Source organism: Equus quagga, chromosome 7 (assembly GCF_021613505.1).
Source record: "Equus quagga isolate Etosha38 chromosome 7, UCLA_HA_Equagga_1.0, whole genome shotgun sequence".
NCBI lineage: Eukaryota > Metazoa > Chordata > Mammalia > Perissodactyla > Equidae > Equus > Equus quagga.
In genome coordinates this window covers 78,777,982-78,801,052 of record NC_060273.1, presented here as the reverse complement: position 1 = coordinate 78,801,052, position 23,071 = coordinate 78,777,982, and the positions used below count along the sequence as shown (strand labels likewise).

Genomic DNA, 23,071 nt, shown 5'->3' with positions numbered 1-23,071 from the left:
AGGAGGGATTGAGATCGAGGGTGAAGAACAAACCATCGAGACTTGGGGACAGCTCAGACTTGGGGTGAGAGAAGAGTGAGGGAGGCTAGGGTTGGGCCTGGGGCTCAGCTGGGGGCACATCAAGTGAGGAGTGGGAATGACTGAGGAAGAGCAGTCTTAGGGGTAGGCATCACCATCTGGGCCCAGGCATAGAGGAGGGAGCGAGAAGCAGGCATTTACCCCAAAGAAGAGCTGATGCCGGCACTGAGGTGCTCATCTGTGTTTTTTCTTCACAATCTGTCCCCTGCCTACTTCCAAAAGGGCCCTGGAGGGCGATGAAGGCTGACACTCTAAAGTCTGCCAGGCCCCCTGGCCTCCACTCTCCAGAGGCTGTCCCAGGGACCAGAGTGCCTCCCTGGGCCCAGATGCTGGGGCACTGGAGCACTGACCTCCTTGGGTAGATGTGTGTATGTGTGGTGGGTGCCTCCTACTCTGGGTGAGGACACAGACTGACTCACGGGCTCTGGGAGGCCCTCAGTATCCTTGAATTGTCCTCCAGAACCTTCCTGAAGGCCTTCCCGCTGATGGGGGAGACACAGGAGCGCGAGCGTGTTCTTACGCACTTCTCCCGCCGGTACTGCCAGTGCAACCCTGATGACAGCACCTCAGAAGGTATGGCCACTTGCCCTACTCTGCCTGACCCCTGCCTCCCAGCCTGGCCCTGGCTTCGTCCTGCCCCTGGTCCACCTGCCCCAGTGTCCTGCTCAATAAACATTGAGTGAATGAACTATGGCATATGTAAAGGGGTCTGCCTGCTGAGCAAGAGACCCCCCCCAAATGTCTTACCCATTGTTGTTCCCTGTGCCTGAGAGTCCTCCATCCTAGATTCAGACCTTTGGGTCTTCATCCTCCTTAGTCCCCTGTCTCACTGCTGATTCTTGGTGTGGTGGGAGTCCTGGCCTGGAGGTCTGGGTCAGGGCCCTCTTAGGGCAGTGACCTATGAATGGACCTGAGTCCCAGGAACTGGGGGATGAGGCTGGTTATTGGAGGAGACACAGGTTATGGCAGGGACATGGCCCAGGACCCAGAGAATTCTTGGGTCTTCTGAGGTTTGAGGTGAGTTTGGCCCTAGGAAGCAAGCGTCTGGGCTAGAACAGACCCAGGGTGGTCAGGTCTCCTCTGAGGGAGGGGTTGGCCCTGACCCCTGGCAGGCAAGTGAGTCCAGTGCTGCAGTGGGACAAGGAGTATCACAGGCCTTGGGCCCTGAGGTGCATTCAGCAGCTGGCTGGCCTCTTCCTGTCTCAAAGCCTCTGAGCTGGCTCTGTCAGGAGATAGGTGGGTGGCTGGGACTGGGAATGAGGGGGTCCTCACACTGAAGATGCCACCATCTCTGATTTAGACGGAATCCACACCCTCACCTGTGCGCTGATGCTGCTCAACACGGACCTGCACGGACACGTGAGTTGGGGAGGCAGGGAGGGGGAGTGTCCTCTCACCGACCTGCCCCGAGTTGCCCAGGGGCTGGCTTTCTCCAGCCTCCTGCCTGAGGCCTCTTGCTCAGTGGCCATGCTTCTTTTAGCAGGCTTGGGAGTTGGGCAGCTTGGCTTCCAGACTTGGCCCTTCCTTGGTTTATCCACTTGAGACCTGCCCGGGTCCCCACCCAAAAGGGGCAGTGAGAACAGCTGAGGCACGTGGAATTTTAGGATGTGCTCAATACGATGGGCAGCCCTAGCTGTGTCCATGCCAGACTTTGCTAAAAGATTGTGTGCTCTTCCTACCTCTTGTCCCACAAGCCCAAATGTAGCCCCATTTGTGTGCCACACTCCAGGCAGCTCCTACCAGTCAAATGGTAGGTTCCCTCAAGAGGCATTCTCATCACCCCCACCCCTCACCAGGCAAACAGAGAAGGGACAGGTGGGTGCCCTGGGCTGTGAGGCTGTGTCTGGCCCAGGCCCTGGGCTGTCTCAATGCTGCTTGGGACTCAATAACTCCTTCTTCTTTCCTCTATCTGCTCCGGGGACCCCCTCTTTGGGCTCTCTTGCCCTCCCTCAGGTGGTAAGTGTAGCTGGTGTTGTGCATGCCTGGTGAGCCTAGACCCCCCATCTCCATGTCCTCCTTCTGTGTCCCCCATCACCCCATCTGGCTCCACCAATCACTGCCCCATCATTGCTCACCCAGGGGTGGTCAGAGCCCCATGCTGGGTTGGGGATATTTCAGTTACTCATGGGGACAACAGGCCAGCCTGTCTATTTCTGGAGTTAACTAGGAAAGTCCAGGGCATATAGGATGGAAGAAAAAGCTGAGATGAACCCGACTTCAGACTTGCCTCTGTGTGATAGCTCTGTGGCCCTGGCCAAGACACTTGCCCTCTCTGGGTCTCAGGTTCTGCATATGTGAGGTGGGAATAATGATTTCTGCCAGCGTCCTGGGGAGGACTGAGAGAGGTAGTATACACAAGACCAAGTATTAGGGTCTGGCTCCTAGTAAGGGTTTTATTATGAATTAGATTATTACGTAAGAATAACAATAGTATTCATTACTAATATTAAAATTTAAATGATGGAGAGCCCAAAGGCCCAGCCTGCAGATTCCTGCAGGGTCAAGAATGAGAAGGCCACAGTCTGATGGCAGCCTGGGTGGGCGTGGGCACACTGGGGCACCTAGCCTGGGGAGGGTGAGAGCTTTGGTGACCTTGGCAGGAAGAGTAGTTGTGGGACAACTCCAGTTATGTCCACCTGGGCCAGTGGCCTGACTGTGGATGGGAGAGAAGACATGCGTATTCCACGGGCATGTCACCAGAGCTAACGCCCATTAACTGGCTAATGTTTCCCCAAGACGGCTCACTCTGTTTGTTTATGGAGAGCAGGTGTTGCTGGCGTATCTTGAGAGGAGCACTAAACACACCTCTCCTCTCCCCAGCCCCACCCTTGGCCAGGCCCGAGGGCAGTCTCAGGACCCAGTCGCTGATGTGCCAAGCCCTGGCTGCTTCTCCCCGTGGCTAAGAACTGCCAGCGAGGGCAGCTGCCACTATCCAGTGAACCCTCAGGTGGAGAATACCCTCCAGCTTGGTGGGCCTGCGCTGCCCGTGGCCCCACATTAATGTCCACAGCTGAAGAGAAACATCAGCACCTTCACAGATTAGAAGTGGGTGGGGCAGCATAGTTCCTATTTGCGGCCAAGAGACATTGAGGACCCTGACTTTCTCTCTGGAGGCAGTATTGCTCGATGCTCGGGAGCAAGGGTTCTGGGTGGCAGCCCTCTCTATTTCTCCACATGACAGCTGTGTGGCCTGGGGGGAGTTACTTATCTCGCTGAGCCTCAGTTTCTCCCGGTGTAAAGTCCCTGTGGGGCTTCAGGAGACAGCACTGATAAAGCACTTGGCCCAGGGCCTGGTTGTTGCAGTTCTCGTGAGCTCTTCAAAGGACCCACGGGAAATAGAATTCTTTTCTGCTGGGAGACGGAAGCTGTGGGCACAGGTTAGAGTGTCAAGGGCAGGCTGGGAGGCCCGATTGACCCAAGTGGGGGAGGGACGGAGGAGCTGGGAACTTGGAGGCCCCCAATCATCCACCTCCTTCAGCTTTGGAATGATCTGGATTCATGTCTTTTTTTTTTTCTTTTCTGAGTACATGTGTTTTTGCCTGGTTGTTGTTATATTTTAAATCAGATAACCTACCCAGTATGATTTCACTTCTTTGCAATTTGTCAAGTCTTGCTTTTCTGTCCAGAGAGAGATCAATGTTAGTAGATATTTCACGTGGACTTGAAAAGAAAGTGTATTCTGCAATTCTTGGTTGTAGTGTTCTGCATGCCAATAAGGTCGTCTTTTAATTGTGTTGGAAAAATCTTATATATCCTTAGCGATTTTTTTTTTTTAAGATTGGCACCTGAGCTAACAACTATTGCCAATCTTCTTTTCTTTTTCTGCTTTTTCCTCCCCAAATCCCCCCAGTATATAGTTGTATATTGTTTTTAGTTGTGGGTCCTTCTAGTTGTGGCATGTGGGATGCTGCCTCAGCATGGCTTGGTGAGTGGTGCCATGTCCTTGCCCAGGATCCGAACCCGCGAAACCCCGGGCTGCCGAAGTGGAGTGCGCGAACTTAACCACTCGGCCACGGGGCCGGCCCCTCATGATTTTTTAAATTATGTTAAAATACATGTCATAAAATTTATCATTTTAACCATTTTAAAGTGTGCAATTCAATGGAATTAAGTACTTCCACATGATGTGAAACCGTCATCACTTTTTAGTTCCAGAACTTTTCATCACCCCAAAAGGAAACCCTGTACCTATTAGCAGTCAATCCTCATTCTCTCCTCCCTCCAGCCCCTGGCAACCACTAATCTGCTTTCTGTCTCTATGGATTTGCCTATTCTGGATATTTCAAGTAAATGGAATCATACACTGTGTAGTTTTGTGTCTGGCTTCTTTGATTTAGCATAAAGTTTTGAAGGTTCATCCATGTTGTAGCACATATCAGTATTTCATTCCTTTTTATGGCTGAATAATATTCCATTGCATGGATATACCACAGTTTGTCCATTCATCTGTTGATGGATATTTGAATTGTTTCCACCTTTTGGTTATTGTAAATAGTGCTGCTAGGAACATTTGTGTGCAGGTTTTTATTTGAACACCTGCTTTCAATTCCTAGGAGTACACTAGCTGGGTCTTGTGGTAATTCTATGTTTAACTTTTTGAGGAACTGTGAAACTGTTTTCTGTAGTGGCTGAACCGTTTTAAATTCCAACCAGCAATGTATGAGGGTTCCAGTTTCTCCATATCCTTGCCAACACTTATTTTCCTTTTTTTTTTTTTTTGTAAATTATAGCCTTCCTAGTGGGTAGGTTTTGGTTTTTATTTGCATTTCCCTAATGACTAATGATGTTGGACATCTTTTCATGTGCTTGTTGGCCATCTGTATATCTTCTCAGGGGAAATGTCTATGCAAATTCTTGCCCCCCCTTGTTTTGATTTTTAAAAATTTATTTAAAAAAATTATGGTAGGGGGCTGGCCCCGTGGCCAAGTGGTTAAGTTTGTGCACTCTGCTTTGGCAGCCCAGGGTTTCACCAGTTCGAACCCTGGCCATGGACATAGCACTGCTCATCAAGCCACACTGAAGTGGCATCCCACATGCCACAACAAGAAGGACCCACAACTAAAAATACACAACCATGTGCCAGGGGGCTTTGGGAGAAAAAGGAAAAATAAAACCTTAAAAAAATTATGGTAAAATACACATAAAATTTACCATCTTAACTATTTTTAAGTGTATAGGTTAGTAGTGTTGTCTGTTCACACTGTTATGCAGCCAATCTCCAAAACTTTTTCACTTTCCCAAACTGAAACTCTATACCCATTAAACAACTCTGCATTTCCCCCTCCCCCCAGCCCCTGGCAACCACCATTCCATTTTCTGTCTCTGTGAATTTGACTGCTTTAGATACTTCTTATAAGTGGAATCATACAGAATTTGTGTTTTTGGGATTAGCTTGTGTCATTTAGCATATCTTTAAGGTTAATCCATGTTGTAGTATGTGTCAGAATTTCCTTCCTTTTTAGGGCTAAATAATATTCCATTGTATGTAAATCCCACACTTTGCTTCTATGTTCATCTGCTGATAGGATGCTTCTGCCTTTTAGCCATTGTGAGTAATGCTGCTGTGAACATGGTGTGCAAATATTTTTTCAAGACTCTGTTTTCAATTCTTTTGTGTGTCTATTTAGAAGTAGTATTGCTGAATCATATGGTAGTGTTATTTTTAACTTTTTGAAGAACAGCCATACTGTTTTCCATAGAGACTGCACTATCTTACATTCCCACTAGCAATGCACAAGGTTCCAATTTCTCCACATCCTCACCAACACTTTTGTTTTTTGATAGTAGTCATCCTAAAGGGTGTGAAGTGATATCTCATTGTGGTTTTGATTTGTATTTCCCTAATGATTAGTGATGTTGAGCATATTTTCATGTGCTTGTTGCCCATTTACATGTCTTCTTTGGAGAAGTGTCTATTCAAGTCTTTTGCCCATTTTTAATTGCATTTTTTGTCTTTTTGTTGTTGAGTTGTAAGAGTTCTTTATATTTTCTCGATACTAGACCCTTATCAGATATATGGTTTGCAATTTTTTCTCCATTCTGTACATTGTCTTTTCACTCTCTTGATAGTGTCTTTTGATGCACAAAAGTTTTAAGTTTTGATGAAGTCCAATTTATCTATTTTTTCTTTTGTTGCTTGTGCTTTTGGTGTCTAAGAATCCATTGCCAAATTCAGGGTCATGAAGGTGTACCCCTATGTTTTCTTCTAAGAGTTTTATAGTTTTAGCTCCTATGTTTAGATCTTTGATCCATTTTGGTATATAGTGTGAGATAAATGTCCAACTTCATTCTTTTGCTTGTGGATAGCCTATTGTCCCAGCACCATTTGTTGAAGAGACCATTTTTCCTCCATTGAATGTTCTTGACACACTAGTCAAAAATCAATTGGCCATAGATGTATGGGTATATTTCTGGACTCTTAATTCTATTCCATTGATCTATATGTCTATTGTTATGCCATTGTCCCACTGTTTTAATTACTGTAGCTTTGGAGTAAGTTTTGAAATCAGGAAGGCTGAGTCTTCCAACTTTGTTATTCTTTTCCAAGTTTGTTTTGGCTCTTGGGATCCCCTGTGATTCCCTATGAATTTGAGGATAAGCTTTTACATTTCTGCAAAAAAAGGCCTTTGGGATTTTGATAGAGATTGCGTTGAACCTATGGGTCAGTTTGGGGAGTGTTACCATCTTAACTGTATCAAGTCTTCCAATCCATGAACAAGGGATGTCTTTTTTTTTTTTTAAAGACTTTATTTTTCCTTTTTCTCCCCAAAGCCCCCTGGTACAAAGTTGTATATTTTTAGTTGTGGGTCCTTCTAGCTGTGGCATGTGGGACCCCGCCTCAGCATGGCCTGACGAGTGGTGCCATCTCTGTGCCCAGGAACCAAACCTGTGAAACCCTGGGCTGCTGCAGCAGAGTGCGCCAACTCAACCACTCTGCCACGGGGCCGGCCCCTTAAAGATTTTATTTTTCCTTCTTCTCCCCAAAGCCCCTGGTACACAGTTGCATATTTTTTAGTTGTGGATCCTTCTAGTTGTGGCATGTGGGATGCTGCCTCAGCATGACTTGATGACCGGTGCCATGTCCGCGCCCAGGATCCAAACCTGTGAAACCCTGGGCCGATGAAGCAGAGCACGCAGACTTAACCACTCGGCCATGGGGTTGGCCTCCAGGGATGTCTTTCTATTTATTTAGGTATTTAATTTCTTTCAGGAATCTTTTATAGTTTTCAGTATACAAGTCTTTCACTTATTTGGTTAAATTTATTCCTAAGTATTTTAATCTTTTTGATGCTATTGCAATTGGAATTGTTTTCTTAAATTCATTTTATGATTGTTCATTACTAACACATAGAAATACAATTGATTTTTGTATGTTGTATGTTGATCTTGTATTCTTCAACTTTGTTGAATTTGTTTATTAGCTCTAATAGTTGTTTTGTAGTTTCTTTAGGATTTTCTATATATAAGATCATGTCATCTGGGAATAGAGATAGATTTACATCTTCCTTTCTGATTTGGATGGCTTTTAATTATTTTTCTTGCCTAATTGCTCTGGCTAGAACTTCCAGTACAATGTTGAATAGAAATTGGAAAGTGGCTATCCTTGCCTTGTTCCTAATCTTAGGGGAAAAGCTTTCTGTCTTTCACCATTGAGTAGGAGGATAGTTGTGGGTTTTTCATAAAAGCCCCTTATCATGTTGAGGAAGTTCCCTTCTATTCCTAGTTTGTTGAGTGTTTTTACTATGAAAAGGTGTTGGATTTTGTCAAATGCTTTTTCTGCAGTTGAGATGATCATGTGGTTCCCCCCCTTCATTCTGTTAATATGATGTATTGATTTATAGATTTTTGTATGGTGAACCACCCTTGCATTACTGGGCTATATTCCACTTGGTCATGGTTTATAACCCTTTAATATGCTGCTGGATTCCGTCTGCTTGTATTTTGTTGAGGATTTTTGCATTTATATTCATAAAGGCTATTATTCTGTAGTTTTCTTGTGATGTCTTTGTCAAGTTTTGGTATCAGGGAAATGCTGGGCTTCTAGAATGAGTTAGGAAGTATTCCCTCTCCTTCATTTTTTCTGGAAGAGTTTGAGAAGTATTGGTGTTAATTTTTCTTTAAATGTTTGGTAAATTTCACTAGTGAAGCCATCTGATCCTGGGCTTTGCTTTGTTGTGAGGTGTTTGATTATTAATTCAATCTCTTTCCTTGTTATAGGTCTATTCAGATTTCCTATTTCTTCTTGAGCCAGTTTTGGTAGTTTGTGTGTTTCTAGGAATTTGTCCATTTCCTCTAGGTCATCTAATCTGTTGGCATTAGTTAATTGTTGTTAACTAATTAATTGTTTAGTATTCTTGTTCTTCCTGTTACTGAGAGAGCAGTGTTAAAATACCTAACCAAGTTGTAAATACGTCTTTCTCCTTTTGGTTCTATCAATTTTTGTCTTTTATCTTTTGAGACTATGTTATTAGGTGCATACGAATTTAGGATGCTTATATCTTTTGGTAGATTGACCCTTTTATCATTATTAAATGTCTCTCTTTATCTCTAGTAGTGCTTCTGGCCTTCAAGTCTATTTTGTCAGACTTTTTATCTCTTGTATCATATACTTGAAGAAAAAAATCAAGTCTCATAATCTTTGCCTTTTAATGTGACGATTTAATGAATTACTAATATATTTGAGTTTAGACATACCAGGTTACTTTTCTTTCTCTCTCTCTCTCTTTTTTTTTTTTTTGATTTTGGAGTTGGTTCTTTGTATTCCTTGATCACATGATCGAAATTTTTTTTTTTTGGTGAGGAAGGTTGGTCCTAAGCTAACATCTGTTGCCAATCTTTCTCTCTTTTTTTTTCTCCCTGAAGTCCCAGTACATAATTGCATATCTTAGTTGTAGGTCATTATAGTTCTTCTATGTGGGATGCCACCACAGCATGACTTGATGAGCAGTGCGTGGGGCCGCACCTGGGACCGGAACTAGCAAATCCTGGGCCGCCAAAGTGGAGCACATGGATTCAGCCACAGCACCAGCCTGCTTGTTTTCTCTTTGACTCACATGTTCTATTGTCCTTTTTTGTCCTCCTTTCTTGCCTGCTTGTGGATTATTTAAGTATTTTTTGGGATTTCATTAGCTTGTTAGTTGTGCATTCTTTTAGAATTCTTTTTGTGGTTTGCAATATGCCTCCTTGACTTATCAAAGTGCTTTTACTGCTTCCTGGACAATGAAATTACCTTGAAACATTTTAACTCCATTTATTGTGCTCTCAACTTATATACTACTGTTATCATGTTTTTAACTATTATATATCTCTCTCTATTTTATTCCTCAGAAAACTTTATTATTGCTTTACACAATCAATATTCATTTAAATTTAGCCACCCTTTTTGTTGCTCTTCATTCCTTTCTGCTTCTCCATGCTTCCCTCTGGGATGATTTTCCTTCTTTCTGAAGAACTCTCTTTAGTATTCCCTTTCTTTTTTTTCCCCTGAGAAAGATTTACCCTGAGCTAACATTTGTTGCCAATCTTTCTGTTTTTGCTGAGGAAGATTGTTCCTGAGCTAATGTCTGTGCCAGTCTTCCTCTATTTTGTATGTGGGACGCTGCCACAGCATGGCTACCAACAAGTGGTGTAGGTCCGCACCTGGGAACCGAACCTGAGCTGCTGAAGCGGACTGTGCCAAACTTAACCACTAGACCCTAGGGCTAGCCCCACTATTTCTTTTCTTAATTTCAACTTCTTTGTTGAAATATGACTGGGGTGTTTCCAAGGGCCCCTTGTCCTTGGTGGGTCCTGAGCTCCAATTTTTGTTCTCCAGTCCTATAAGACCACTCAGTGCTCAGCCTTTTGGCCACTACTTGTGAATTGACAGATGCTTCAAGGAGAAAAGCTGCTCCTTGTTGGGCTCACCTCTCCATACGTCCATTCTCTGCAGAATCTTTACTCATGAAGTCCTCACTGCTTGTATATTTCTCTAATGCCTCTACACAGATGTTTTATTAACATTTTGACCAGCAGTTGTTTCTGCTGGGGAGGTTCATCTGCAACAAGATAGTCTTCTGTTGCTAGGATTGGAAACCTTGCCTGGTTATTTTTTGATTTTGCACTCCTGACTGATGGCTGGGGAACATTCAGTGTGTGTGGAACTCAGACAAAATTGTCAACATTGCCCTCATACTCCTCTATTATGAATGCACATGTAAGTGGCTGTATGTACATGTATACATACATACATATATGTACATGTAAAATATACACATAAACATATGAAACACACTATATCAAGACACACAAAGGATCTTTTCTCCTTAACCTTTTGGAAAAGGTGTGGAAAATTCTTGCTTGTCAGCGACTTATAAACTCTTATATCATTGTTTTCTGAATTATTTTCTGTGGTGTGTGAATGTGCCATGTGATGTTAATAGATTCTCTTCGCTAAAATAGTGCCAAGGTCAATAAATTTGGGAATCTGTACATGGAATCCTCTCCTCGGAGACTCTCAACACATGTAATCATGTTAAAGATTCTGAAGCGTGTAAATAAACTTATTTGATTATGAAATCCTTTTTAGGGGGAATACCTATTCCCATCTGTAGGTAAATCGTGGGAAACACAGCCTTATAGCAAACCTAAATTCACGAGTCCCACACCAGTAAGTATCTGGTGTTCAAGGGTCTTCGTCTTCACAAAGATGAAGTGCTATCCAGTGTTTCCTCAAATGTGGATACTGCAAGGACAGTCTGAAGGTATGCACCTGAGGTGTTGGGTTTGGAGGGCTGGAGCCCCTTTGCTAACTCAGTGGTTAAAAAAAGAAGGCAGAACTTGGGGGTACATGCATTCCCAGCTTTTTGGGTCTCCTGGAGTAAAACCATCTGCTTGGGTTTCCTTGGTCCCAGCCCAGCTCAGCATGGGGTACCCATGTGTGTGGGTGGAAATTAATTTTTGATTCTCGTAAGACCAAACTCTCCCTCACTTCACCTACCTCTTGGAGGTCTTGCCGCCCCTCTGTACAGGTGAGAGGGTGAGACAGTTGTGACGGAATACACAGAGCTTCTGCTCAGGAGCCAAGAGGCCTGGGTTCAAGTCCTGGTGCTGTGTGACCTTGGGAGAGTTAACCATGGAGTAGCGGGTGAGAGCATGGGCTTTGGTGTCAGACACACTCAGCCCTACCACTTCCTTGCTGTGTGATCATGGGCACATCACTTTACCTTCCTGCACCTCAGTTTCCTTACCTGTCAAATGGGGATGATGGTAACACCCACCTCACCTTCTCCTTGTTGTGAGAAGGAAACATGATAATGCATGTCCAGTACAAAATCTGGAACATAGCAGGCACCTGGCAAATGTCAACTATTACAATACTTCATCCAACCTGACTCCCTCATCTGGGTTTGAGGAGAACCCCAACCTCTCATGATGCTTGAGGATCAAATAGAATCTTGAATGTGAAAAAGAGTTTTTTAAACTCTTGGAGGCAAAGGGAAATCCAGGCAGTTTTTTTTCATTACTGCCCTTGATGCTGCCTCATCCCTTCTGGCTGGGCAGGGCAGGGTGTGGGGACCACACCAGCCTCCGTCCCTACTCTCAGGCAGAACCATTTCTCCATTACAGAACATTGGCAAGAAGATGTCCTGCCAGCAATTCATTGCCAACTTGGACCAGTTGAATGATGGCCAAGACTTTGCCAAAGACCTGCTGAAGGTATAACCTGCTAAGGGTCCCAATGTGCCCAGCTGTGCCAGGGGTGGGTGAAGAGGAGAGATGTCTCCGCCCCACTAAGTCCTGATATTCATATTTTTCATACTGGAGTCAGGGCCACCACGACTTTGGGACGGAGTTAGAGACCATCCAGCTCAACATTTGACTATAGTGTGGTCCTTGAGTTAGGGAGAAGGGTAGGCTTTGTGAGATTTGTTTTCAGCACTCCATTATCATCATTGCTGTCATGGTAATCATCAACACTGCCACAACTGCCACCGCTATCACCACCACCACCACACTCATCACCACAGGGAAAAGTCCACTCATTCCTCCAACATCACAGGCGTTAAGGGAACATACTTTTTTTTTTTGAGACTAAAGCCCAGGGTGGAACTCTGGTCCTTCAAGGCTGGTCAGTTCTTGGCCTTTGAGCAAGAGGAGCAGGTCTTTTGGGGTAGATGATAAGTTCAGTTTTAGATAGTGTGTTCGAAGGACCTGATGATACCAGGTGGGAAGTTGGATAGTGTATCTACAGGTTAAAAAATAGAACATTGTCTCCATCACTCTTCTTATCATAATTATCTTTTTCCCCGTCAAGAAGCACTTGTAAGAATATATTTGTAAGTGAGATCAAATAATCCAGTCCCACCACCCACCTATCCGCTTCTCCTGATCTTCTACCCATCTACCCATCCTCCCATCTACCCACCCACCAACTCAATCATTCACCTGCCATACACCTACCCATTCACACATCACCCACACGTAGACTCCCTATACCCCTAAACACTCACCTACACATTCCACATCCATTCACCTATCCACCCACCTACTCATTTCCCCACCTATTCATATTCAATTCAATCTACCCACCAACCCACTCATATTCAAATCTATCCACCTAGTCATCTACCCAATCATCCACCCACACATCCCCCATTCATTCACCCATCCAACAAACAACTATGAATGAAATACCCACTTTGCCCCACTGGCTGAAAAGGTGTTCTCTCACTGAATCCGCATTGCTAGAAGTAGATGGAGATTTCTTTGATTCTTCATCTGACCTCTTCTCCCTCTTTACCCTTCTCCCAGACCCTTTACAACTCCATCAAGAATGAAAAGCTGGAATGGGCCATGTGAGTAGTGCCTATGGGCACAGGTATGGGGAGACTGAATCACTGGGAGAGGGAAGGGACAGTGGCTGGGGTTGTAGGGAAGTCACTCCTGCCCCTCTCCATGGTGCTGATCTCTCCCAACCCAGGGCCCTGGTGACCACTGTCCAACTGGCCAGCACCTGATGTTGAGTTCCCCTTTGGGCTCACTTTCTATCTTGATAAAAAGTGTGCAGTGTTTACACTGCTGTGGAATACATTGAATTGTGACTTTAGTTCCATGATGTCTACAACTGGTTTTCTGTGCTAGAGATATTGCCACTATTCTCAATGATAACTCCTTCCCCTTTGGGAGGTAGGTAGGCAGGAGGCATGGGTCCCCCTTTAACCCCAAGAATATGACCATATTTAGGTGACAACTTTTCTTGGCAGTAGGGAGGGGTGACTTCTCCCTAACTTCTTCTCCTGCAATGGCAGTGAGACCTGGAGGTGCCCAGCTATCTGGAAAGAGGTTTGGTGACCCTGCTGGTTGAGGAGACTGAGAGGCTCCTGGGGAAAGTGGCCACCCTGCCCTGCTGTACTCTCCAGGGCAGCTTGGATCTTTGGGTCCTTGTAGAGGTCCCAAGCAGGGAATTTTAGGAACCCTAGCTGCATGGGGAAGAGATGGCATTCTTCTAGCAGGGCTCCAATGGGGAGCCTAGACTTTAGTGGCCTCATCTACTGGCTGCCCTCCCCCAGCATATCCATGGGCCTCGGGTAGTAGCTTCAGTCTGGCCATTGGTTACTGCTCCCTGGGGCTGGGCTTTCAGGTTTGGAGAGAGGAAAAGGAAGACCAGGAAGGAGGCCTGGAGATAGTAACGTCTCCAACTTTGTGATCAAGGGTGAGGATTGGAGGTTGGAGGCCAAAAATCAAAGATCAGAGGTCAGGGGTCAGAATTGAAGACTGAGGGGAGGGGTCAGAGATCTGGATCTGTGATCTGGAATTGGAACCTCCTCATCTCTTCTCTTCACCTCTGACTGTCTCCAAGAGGGGTGGTGGGTGGGGAAAGGGCATGTTGATGTAGGTCTGAGGCCTTTTTGGAGGTGGTGCTCAGACCTAGTACTTTCCTAGTGATGAGGACGAACTGAGGAAATCACTGTCTGAGCTGGTGGATGACAAGTTTGGGACAGGCACAAAGAAGGTGACACGGATCGTGGATGGTGGCAACCCCTTCCTGGATGTCCCGCAGGCTCTGAGTGCCACTACCTATAAGCATGGTGTGCTGACCCGGAAGACTCACGCCGACATGGATGGCAAGAGGAGTGGGTGTCAGGCGGGGGAAGGGGTATGGGGAGGGATGCTATTCCAGAGGGGGTCTGCCCGCCTTGGCCACTCCTCCAGGGGTGCACACGCAGTAGACACGTGGGGGAACTAGGGGAGGGGATATGAGGGTGCTAGTTGCTGCCACACTACCCATGCCCCCCTCCCCAGCACCCCGTGGGAGGCGTGGCTGGAAAAAATTCTACGCGGTGCTCAAAGGGACCATCCTGTACCTGCAGAAGGTGAGAGACTGCCTCCGAGTCCTTACCCAGGAAGGGCCAGCTTGTTCCCCCATCCAGCCCCTGCCTTGTGGTGCCCAGAGTGTCCTGGGTAGGACCTGGGGTTTAGGCAGATGCTGGGTCCTCCCCTATCAGGGGCCTGACTCAGGCTCACCCAGAGCTTTGGTGATTTCAGGGAGGGGTCTTTTAAATGCCAGGGACTCAGAGGATACCCAGTGTGAGGCCTGTTCAGGCCCCTAAAACAGGGGGTGGGGAGGAGTGCCTGGAGTGACTTCTGCTGAGGTGGGCATGGCATCACACCGGCAGGAGCTGGAAAATGGAGGGAGACATAGGACAGAGATGGGGAGAGCAAGAGGGAGGGATGGTGGGAGTGGAGGAAGTGTGGGCCAGTAAGCCGGTGCCTGGCGATGACAGAGGCTTGCCCACCCCTCACCCCGCCTGTCCAGGATGAGTACAGGCCTGACAAAGCTCTGTCCGAGGGTGACTTGAAGAATGCCATTCGTGTGCACCATGCTCTGGCCACCAGGGCCTCTGACTACAGCAAGAAGTCCAATGTGCTCAAGCTGAAGACGGCCGACTGGAGGGTCTTCCTGTTCCAGGCACCGTAAGTAGGGTGGTAGCCCCCTCGCTCCCACCCTGGGCTCAGGGCCTGCAGCATGGAGCCTGCTTCATACCCTCTCCTCACTGTCCTCAGGAGAGGCGCTCTTGGCTTCCCCTGGGCATCAGCCACAAGAACAAGTGTATCTGCTTGGCACAAACCAACAGCTGGGGTCCCCTATAGCACTGGTTCTCCATGTGGTCCCCTTAGTGACTCCTGGAAACTTGCTAGAAATGCCATTTCTCTGGGCCCACCTTAGACCTACTGAATCAGAAACTCTGGGGATGGGCCAGCAATTGTGTTTTAACAAGCCCTCCAGGTAATTCTGATGCACACTGAAGTCCCTAAATATGGGGTAGATGGAATCTTTATGAATCATCCTTCACTTTAAGGGGGGGAGGGGTGGGAAAGACTCACCCTACGGTTTCCCTGTAAGACCTTCTGTCACTCCCCTGCACCCCATCCTTCTGTGACTTGGGATTGGAGTTTCGTGTGTCAGATGAGCTTAAAGGGAGGGAGGCTAGTAGGTGAGCACTCAGGACGGGACTGTGTGTGCCAGGCGAGGTAGCAGGACAGGGACAGGAGGCCAAGTGGGGATGGCCAGTTGTCCACTGCCTCTAAAGATCCCCTGGGTCCTAGGCTGACCCTAGGACCTGTTAGTTCCAGGGCCATTAGCTCTGGACCTAGGCCGTGAAAATCTAAGTCTCACCTGAGAGCTGGGACGGAAGGGGAGCTCCCTGCGCAGATGTGGCCAGCCCATTCAGCCCCAACCCTGCCATTCTCCCTCACTCCTTAGCCCACTTATGTGAAGGTATTCATGCCATTTCTGTGCCAGGCTAGTGCTGGGTACTGGGTACTGCATGCTGGGTGGGGGATAGAGAGTCCTATTATGAGAAGCTGGTGCCCTCTGACCTCTCCTCCTGTCACCAGGAGCAAGGAAGAAATGCTATCCTGGATCCTTAGGATCAACCTGGTGGCTGCCATCTTCTCGGCCCCAGCCTTCCCAGCTGCTGTCAGCTCCATGAAGAAGTTCTGTCGGCCCCTGCTGCCCTCTTGTACCACTCGCCTCTGCCAGGTACAAGCTCCTAGGGTCATGATACCACCTCCCCAGGCTACGTCCCTCATGCCAGGCCCCCCTTCAAAAGCCCCCACCTCATCTCCTATAAGTGCCTGGTCCTGGGCTAAGAGACAAGGCGAAGGGGCAGATACTCTCTTCCATCCCCACCACACCCCACCCCATTTACAGATGGGAAGACTGAGCCCACGCACCATACGGAGGCCTGGCTGTTCTGTGCTGGGTGGCATGGGTGTGCTTCTCTGCCAATGTTGGTGTATCCTGTGGATGTGATTGTGGGTTTGTGGGCATCGTATGTGTCTGGGTATGAATACGAGAGAATGTGTGTGTCAGAGGGAGCTAGGGACAGGTGAGACTTGGCTGACCCTTCATCTAGTGCTCTTTTGCTGTTCTCACCTACTCTTAAGTGTTTTATTTGTAATCCTAAAAAAACCCCAACTCATTCATACTCCAGTTTTTCAGGTTTTTTTGGAGAGGAAAGGATGGACCACTACTTGAGAGGTAGAGGGCAGGGGAAGCTCCATACTTCCCATCTTTGTCAGGGCCCCCTTCCTACTGGGCCCTTGTCCTGGTCTCTCCCCTGAGCTTCAGGGCTTCTGCTTATGTCCAGAGCCATGTGCATGCACATACAGTGCACACACATACCACATACCTGCACATACCACATAAGCACATGCACCCACACCACACACGTGTCCACACACACGCAAGCACATGCATGCAGTCCACTGCCCACACAGCACAAAGTGGTCTGGCTGTTCTGTGGTGGGTGGGATATATATGTGTGCTGGTCCGTGAGTGACAGCGTCTGTGCCTGTCTTTGGGTGTGATCCTGGGTCTGTGGCCGTCATATGCGTCTAGGCATGAATGCGAGAGAACGTGTGCACTGTATGGAGCCAGGGGTAGCCAAGGCCAGGCTGCCCCTTGGTCCAGTGTGTTTGTGTGTGCATGTGAGAGTCCATATGAGCCAGGGGGTGTGCCTGTGTGATTGTGTGTCTGTGTCAGGGAGTGTGCACATGCAGTGTGAGGGTCTCTCATCTCCTGAGCCTGCTGGGGAGTATCTAGGAGAGCTGACGCTGATGAAAGGAAGAGAGTAAGGGAGGAAGGAAGAAAGTAGGGGAGCACTCCCTTGGGTTCAGAACCTGGCTTTACCCCCATGTATTTGATGACCCTGGCCAGGCCTCAGTTTCCCTTTGGTGAAGCAGATCCTGGTGGGACGGGATTAGATCCATCCCTATGACATCCTGAGAGTGGAAGCTCACAGTCCAGGACTTGTCTTTGCAGGAGGAGCAGCTGCGTTCTCATGAGAATAAGTTGAGGCAGGTGACTGCAGAGCTGGCTGAGCACCGGTGTCACCCAGTCGAGAGGGGCAGCAAGTCCAAGGAGGCTGAGGAGAACCGGCTGAAGGAACACTATCTCACTTTTGAGGTGGGCCCTCCGTGGGATGGATTGCAAAAGACAGGACTGGGGCACGAGGAGGAGGCCAGCTCCTGCCATCCACCTCCCACTGCCAACACCATTCCACAGCCAGGGGCTCCTAGTTTGGGGGTTCCCCTTTGGGTGCTTCCCTGAGGCAATTATGAATCATGCATGGCCTCCTGTGGGCCAGTCTCTGAATAGTTTAGCTGCCAATTGTTCATCAAACAATTGTGCCCTCAAAGAGCACCTGACAGGCTCCACCAGAAACCCCTGCCACCTCTCTCCACCCTCCACCAACCCCTTCCTTACCTCCACTTCCCCGACAGACCTGGCTTCTTGGAAAGTTTTTACAACCAAACTGTCAAGCTCTATACATGTGACTTTCCCACTTTTTGTCTATTTTCCTCTTTCGCATATGTTTATCACGCAGAGCAGTTTAGCTCTCCTTCTACTCTCCCTGCTTTCCATCTTATCTCTCCCTGCCCACTACCCTGATTCTACCTCACCATGCTCTGCAAATGGGGCTGCTAGAGCATTGCCTTCGTTGAGTAAAGGATAGGGGGTTGGCTTTAGGGAGGAAGGTAGGAACCACTTGTCCTTTTTGGACTGACTGCACCTGGGGGTGGACAGACAGACAGAGAGACTGAGACGGAGCCAGGAAGCCCCCAGAGCAGGAAGGGCAGAAGTCACCAATCTCAGTCTCTAGATTTCCACATTGATTTTCTGTGGAGGTGTAAGGGAGAGAGGAGAGCTCCAGGGTGGATCCTGACCTTTTGAAAAACATAAAGCTTTGTAGCTTTCTGAAGTCTTCTCAGATCCACTCTCTCTGCAACATAAAAATAGTGATGGCAAAAGCTACAGAGGACTAATCTTTAACTAATTACCACGTGTGATTCTCTTCATGAAGTTCCTTTGTATTGACTGATTTAATCCTCGTATCAACTCTGTGAAATGGGTTTTGTTATTATCCCCATTTTACAGATGGGGAAGCTGAGGCTTGGAGAGGTCAGAAGTACAGGAGCCAGGATCCTAACCCGGGCGATGATTGTAGCTCCAGTGCCCTGGTCTTTCTTATTCCCTGGCTTAACAGGGTGTGGGCGGGGGTGAAGCTCAGCACTAAAGGGTCTTTCTGCTCATGTGGCAGAGCTGGGCGAGAACAGGGTCTCCTGATCCTTAGTCCCAGCTTCTTCCAGGACCCCAGCCTCCCTGGACTGTGGTGAGGGCCTGAAGCTGAGTCAAGGCCCTTAGACACTACCAAATCTCCCTCCTAAATGTTTACCAATTTACAATCCCTTTAATAGTTTATGAATGTACCTCTCTCTCCACGCCCTCACCAACACTGGACATTACCAGATGTTTTAATCTTCACCAATCTGATAGGTTTAACGAGGCATGTCTCGTTGCTATTTTAATGTGGATTTAAAAAAGTTTTTAATTGTATAACGTAACATTTATCACCTTAACCATTGTTAAGTGTATAGGGTGTAGGGTTAAGTCTATTCACATTGTTGTACAACCAATCTCCAAAACTTTTTCATCTTCTGAAACTGAAACTCTATACCCATTAAACAAAAACTCTCAACACGCCCTCTACACCTTAGCCCCTGGCAACCACAATTCCACTTTCTGTCTTTATCAATTTGACTGCTCTACATACTTCATATAAGTAGAATCACATAAGTAGAAACTTCATATAACTAGAAACAGAATTTGTGTTTTTATGACTGGCTTATGTCACTTAGTATAATGTGCTCAAGGTTCATCCATGTTGTAGCATGTGTCAGAATTTCCTTCTTTTTTAAGGCTGAATAATATCCTATTGTATGCAAATACCACATTGTGTTTATCTATTCGTCTGCTGTTGAATATTTGGGTTGCTTCCACCTTTTGGCTATTCTGAGAATGCTGCTGTGAACATGGGTGTGCAAACATCTCTTCGAAACCCTGCTTTCAATTCTTTTGGATGTATAAGCGGAAGTGGTATTGCTGGATCATGTGGTAATGTTATTTTTCACTTTTTGAGGAATAGCTGTACTGTTTTCCACAGCAGCTGTATCATTTTACATTCACACCAGCAGTGCACAAGTGCTCCAATTTCTCTATATTCTCAGCAACACTTGTTACTTTCTGATAGTAGCCATCCTGACTGGTGTGAGGTGGTATCTCATTGTGCTTTTGATCTGCATTTCCCTAATGATTAGTGATGTTGAACATCTTTTCATGTGCTTATTGGCCATTTGTATATCTTCTTTGGAGAAATGTCTATTCAAGTCCTTTGCCCATTTTTTAATTGGTTTGTTTGTGTTTTTGTTGTTGAGTTTTAGGAGGTTTTTTTATACAATTTGGTTACTAGACCCTTATGAGATACATGATTTGCAAATAGTTTCTCCCATTCTATATACATGGACTTTTCACTCTATCGATTGTGTCCTTTGATACACAGAATTTAAAATCTTTGATATAGTTTCATTTGTCTATTTTCACTTGTGTTGTCTGTGCTTTTGGTGTCATATCTAAGAATTCATTGTCAATTAATTTTTATTTTTAAGATTATGAGTGAAATTTCCTTTTTTTTTTAAAAAAATGCCTTTTAAAAAATTTAATTATCTCCTTCTTATTGATTCGTGGGAGCTCTCTAAATATTAAGGAAATTAGTCTTTTGCCATATTAGATATAAATATTTTTTCTCATTTTGTTGTTTATTTTTTGACTTTGTTTTTGGCCTTTGTCCTTTTTCCAGAAAAGCCGTTATGAGACCTATATCCACCTCCTGGCTATGAAAATCAAAGTGGGCTCAGATGACCTGGAACGAATTGAGGCCCGGCTGGCTACCCTGGAAGGGGATGACCCTTCTCTCCGGAAGACACACTCAAGCCCTGCCCTCAGCCAGGGCCATGGAACTGTGACTGGCAGCAAAGCCACGAAGGATACCACTGGGCCTGATACTTAGCTGGTGTAGATGGGCAGGCCCTGAGGCAGACAAATGCCCCCAGAGGGGTCAGTGAGCACAATTCCAGCCAGGGGCCACTTGGACCACCTCCAGGCAGTTGATGGGCAGCCAGAAGGGTGCAGAGATCCCTGTAGGCCAAGGAGATGGAGATGCTATTCATGGCATTTGTCTTCTTGCATCCTGGGGCTTCTCTGGGCCTCAGACCCTCTCCGTAGCCCTCACATCCCTCTCCAGCACGGAGCCTCATTTTGTAGGCCAGCTGTGTGCATGCTCTAGATGCCATCTCACTGGAGAAGTAGGAAGAGTGGTTGGCTTCCTAAGCCCTCTTGTTCTCACACATTCCTCCCCTCATCTCCCTTGTTGCTGAGGGCAGGTCTTGACTCCAGGTCTCAGCTTGGACCCCCACCCTTTCTTCTCCTCCTTCCTCTGAGTTGACCAGCAGCAGGTCTGCAGACCACCAGCACCATCCTCTCCTCCCTCCACCCAGCAGCCTCTGGAACCACATCCCGTTCTCCTGCCTCACATCGCAATAATCCAGGACCTGGGCCTGCGCCCTCACTGCCAAGCTGTCTCCACTCACTTGTGCGTCCACCTCACCTTCCATCCATTAAGGCCACTACTGCTTTCTTTTATACGGACATAAATGTATATATATAAGAATTATATATAAACAAGGAACCTCTTTAAAGATGGTTTGGAACTGATATCAGTTAGAGGATGAAATAAGATGAAGGAAAAACCTATTTCAGAACTCCACCTGTTAGTGAGGAGGGCTGCTATCTGGCACCCTGACACACTGGGAGGGAAGGTGGAGATAGTGCTGACCTCCTCTCACCCCATTTCTTCTCTCTTCCGGCTGACCTGTGACTTACACTGCTCTTACAGTTGATGTTTTGGAATAAATAGTGCGTATGTGTGCCACTCCATCTGTTCCACAGGCATCCTGGGTGTGAGTGAGATGGGACCATGGCTCTGTTTATACATCGGTCTTTATGTTGGTGCTGCCAGGTCTCTGAACTCCAGAGGTGGCCTCTTGTACAGATCTACTGCTACAGGAATAAAAGACACTCTGCTTTGCAAATAGCCACTTGTCAACAAGCCCAAAGATGTTTGGTGGGGGAAGGTTATGGAAGCCATTAATTCTTGGTCTTGGGAAAAGGTGTAATGACAAGTTGCTGATTGTTTTTTAGGTTGATATTTCTTTCACTCTTCTAGTGACTCAGAAATGCTAGCTTAGGACACGTCTGGGAAGAACAGAGAAATTCACCATGTGATGATCACAGACTAGCATCCTTTCAACCCTATAGTCCTCAGACTGATAATGGTGGGGGTGATGGCACCCTCAATGCAGCTATCATGAGCAAATCCTTTCTATTTTTAAAATAGATTACTGTAGTTTGGCCAGCAATTTGACCTCAGTGGTAACATATTTATTAATAAGATAAGCCAACCTTGCAACTAAGTACCCAATATTTACAAGCCCACTCATATTTGATGCAAGGGACGTGTCAGTCTGTGGAGAGATGTAGTAATTTAAATCCAGATTATTTAATTTGGATCAGCTGAAGTGTATTTTATAACCAAACCATCTGGCCCCTTCGTTTTGCTGAGGGGAAGTAAATGTTCATTTAAATGAAATTGAAAGAGCAACGTGGCAACATAAAACAGCTCCCTGTATTTCCTCCATGCTTTCTGAAAGGTCCTTTGATTTTGGGGGTCAGCTTCCCACCCTCCATCTCATGAGGGCCAGTGAGTGAAAGCAGAGGAGCAAGCGCCATCCCCTGCAGACAGATGTGCTTCCCTGAGCACTAGTTGAGCCTCCCATCAGTAAAAAAATTTTTAGTTCACTTTCTTAATTGTGTAATTATTTATTGTAAATTATATACATGTACTACTGTACTAAAATATTATGTACATTATAAAACATCCACAAAAATAGAAATTTAAAAAAGATGAGATGAAAATAAATCTAAATCAAAGTTCTAAAATTTTTTTCCTGCATTCTAATGGACCATGATGTTCTCTCCACAACCTCTGCCCCTAAAATGCCCATTTTCCTGGACCGTCCAAATCCAGGGGCTGGAGGGCTGCACATGAGATGCAATAAGTGGTTTGCGCCACCTGGTGGTCCTGGGGAGTGGCCGCAGACTCTTGGACTCCTGGGGGCTGACCCTTAATGACAGAGTCTCTTAAGCCTTCCATCGTCTGATTCAATGAAGGTCAGCAGTGCTGCACATTGTGCTGGGTGCTGGGGATACTGTGGTGAGAAAAGGATTGAGCAGCTCCCTGTCCACATGGGGCTCACAGTCTAGTGGGGAGGGGGCAGGCAGTCACCATTACCATTTGGGACTCTGGGAGGGCTGGAGAGACAAGCCAAAAATGACCCAGCAGAGAGAAAAAGAAAGAATTGGAGGAGTGGGGAAGAAGACTCTGATTCAGGAAGCTGCCTGAATGTCCTAAGTGCTCCTGGGGGACAGAGTGGTAGTAGGGAAGTCACTTAAGAAGGCTATACATCTTCCTGACAGGCCATACTAAAGATGCCCCAAGGCAGACATTTGAGAAGCAGAGTGGAGGAGGGAGCTCTCTGACTACACCTGTGC

General features: G+C 46.6%; 1 protein-coding gene across 1 annotated transcript in view; it reads left to right on the top strand.

Moving 5' to 3' along the window:
* PSD2 (pleckstrin and Sec7 domain containing 2) overlaps window positions 1–21,395 on the top strand; it is a 32,102-nt gene extending 10,707 nt beyond the window's left edge. The window contains exons 5-14 of the mRNA XM_046667660.1: window positions 539–651; window positions 1,379–1,437; window positions 11,686–11,775; window positions 12,871–12,914; window positions 14,002–14,192; window positions 14,362–14,432; window positions 14,876–15,033; window positions 15,958–16,102; window positions 17,387–17,530; window positions 20,262–21,395. Of these exons, the coding sequence (XP_046523616.1) occupies window positions 539–651; window positions 1,379–1,437; window positions 11,686–11,775; window positions 12,871–12,914; window positions 14,002–14,192; window positions 14,362–14,432; window positions 14,876–15,033; window positions 15,958–16,102; window positions 17,387–17,530; window positions 20,262–20,471 (1,225 nt within the window). The 3' untranslated portion in view covers window positions 20,472–21,395. The remainder of the gene's footprint in view (window positions 1–538; window positions 652–1,378; window positions 1,438–11,685; window positions 11,776–12,870; window positions 12,915–14,001; window positions 14,193–14,361; window positions 14,433–14,875; window positions 15,034–15,957; window positions 16,103–17,386; window positions 17,531–20,261) is intronic.
* The last annotated feature ends 1,676 nt before the right edge of the window (window positions 21,396–23,071 follow it).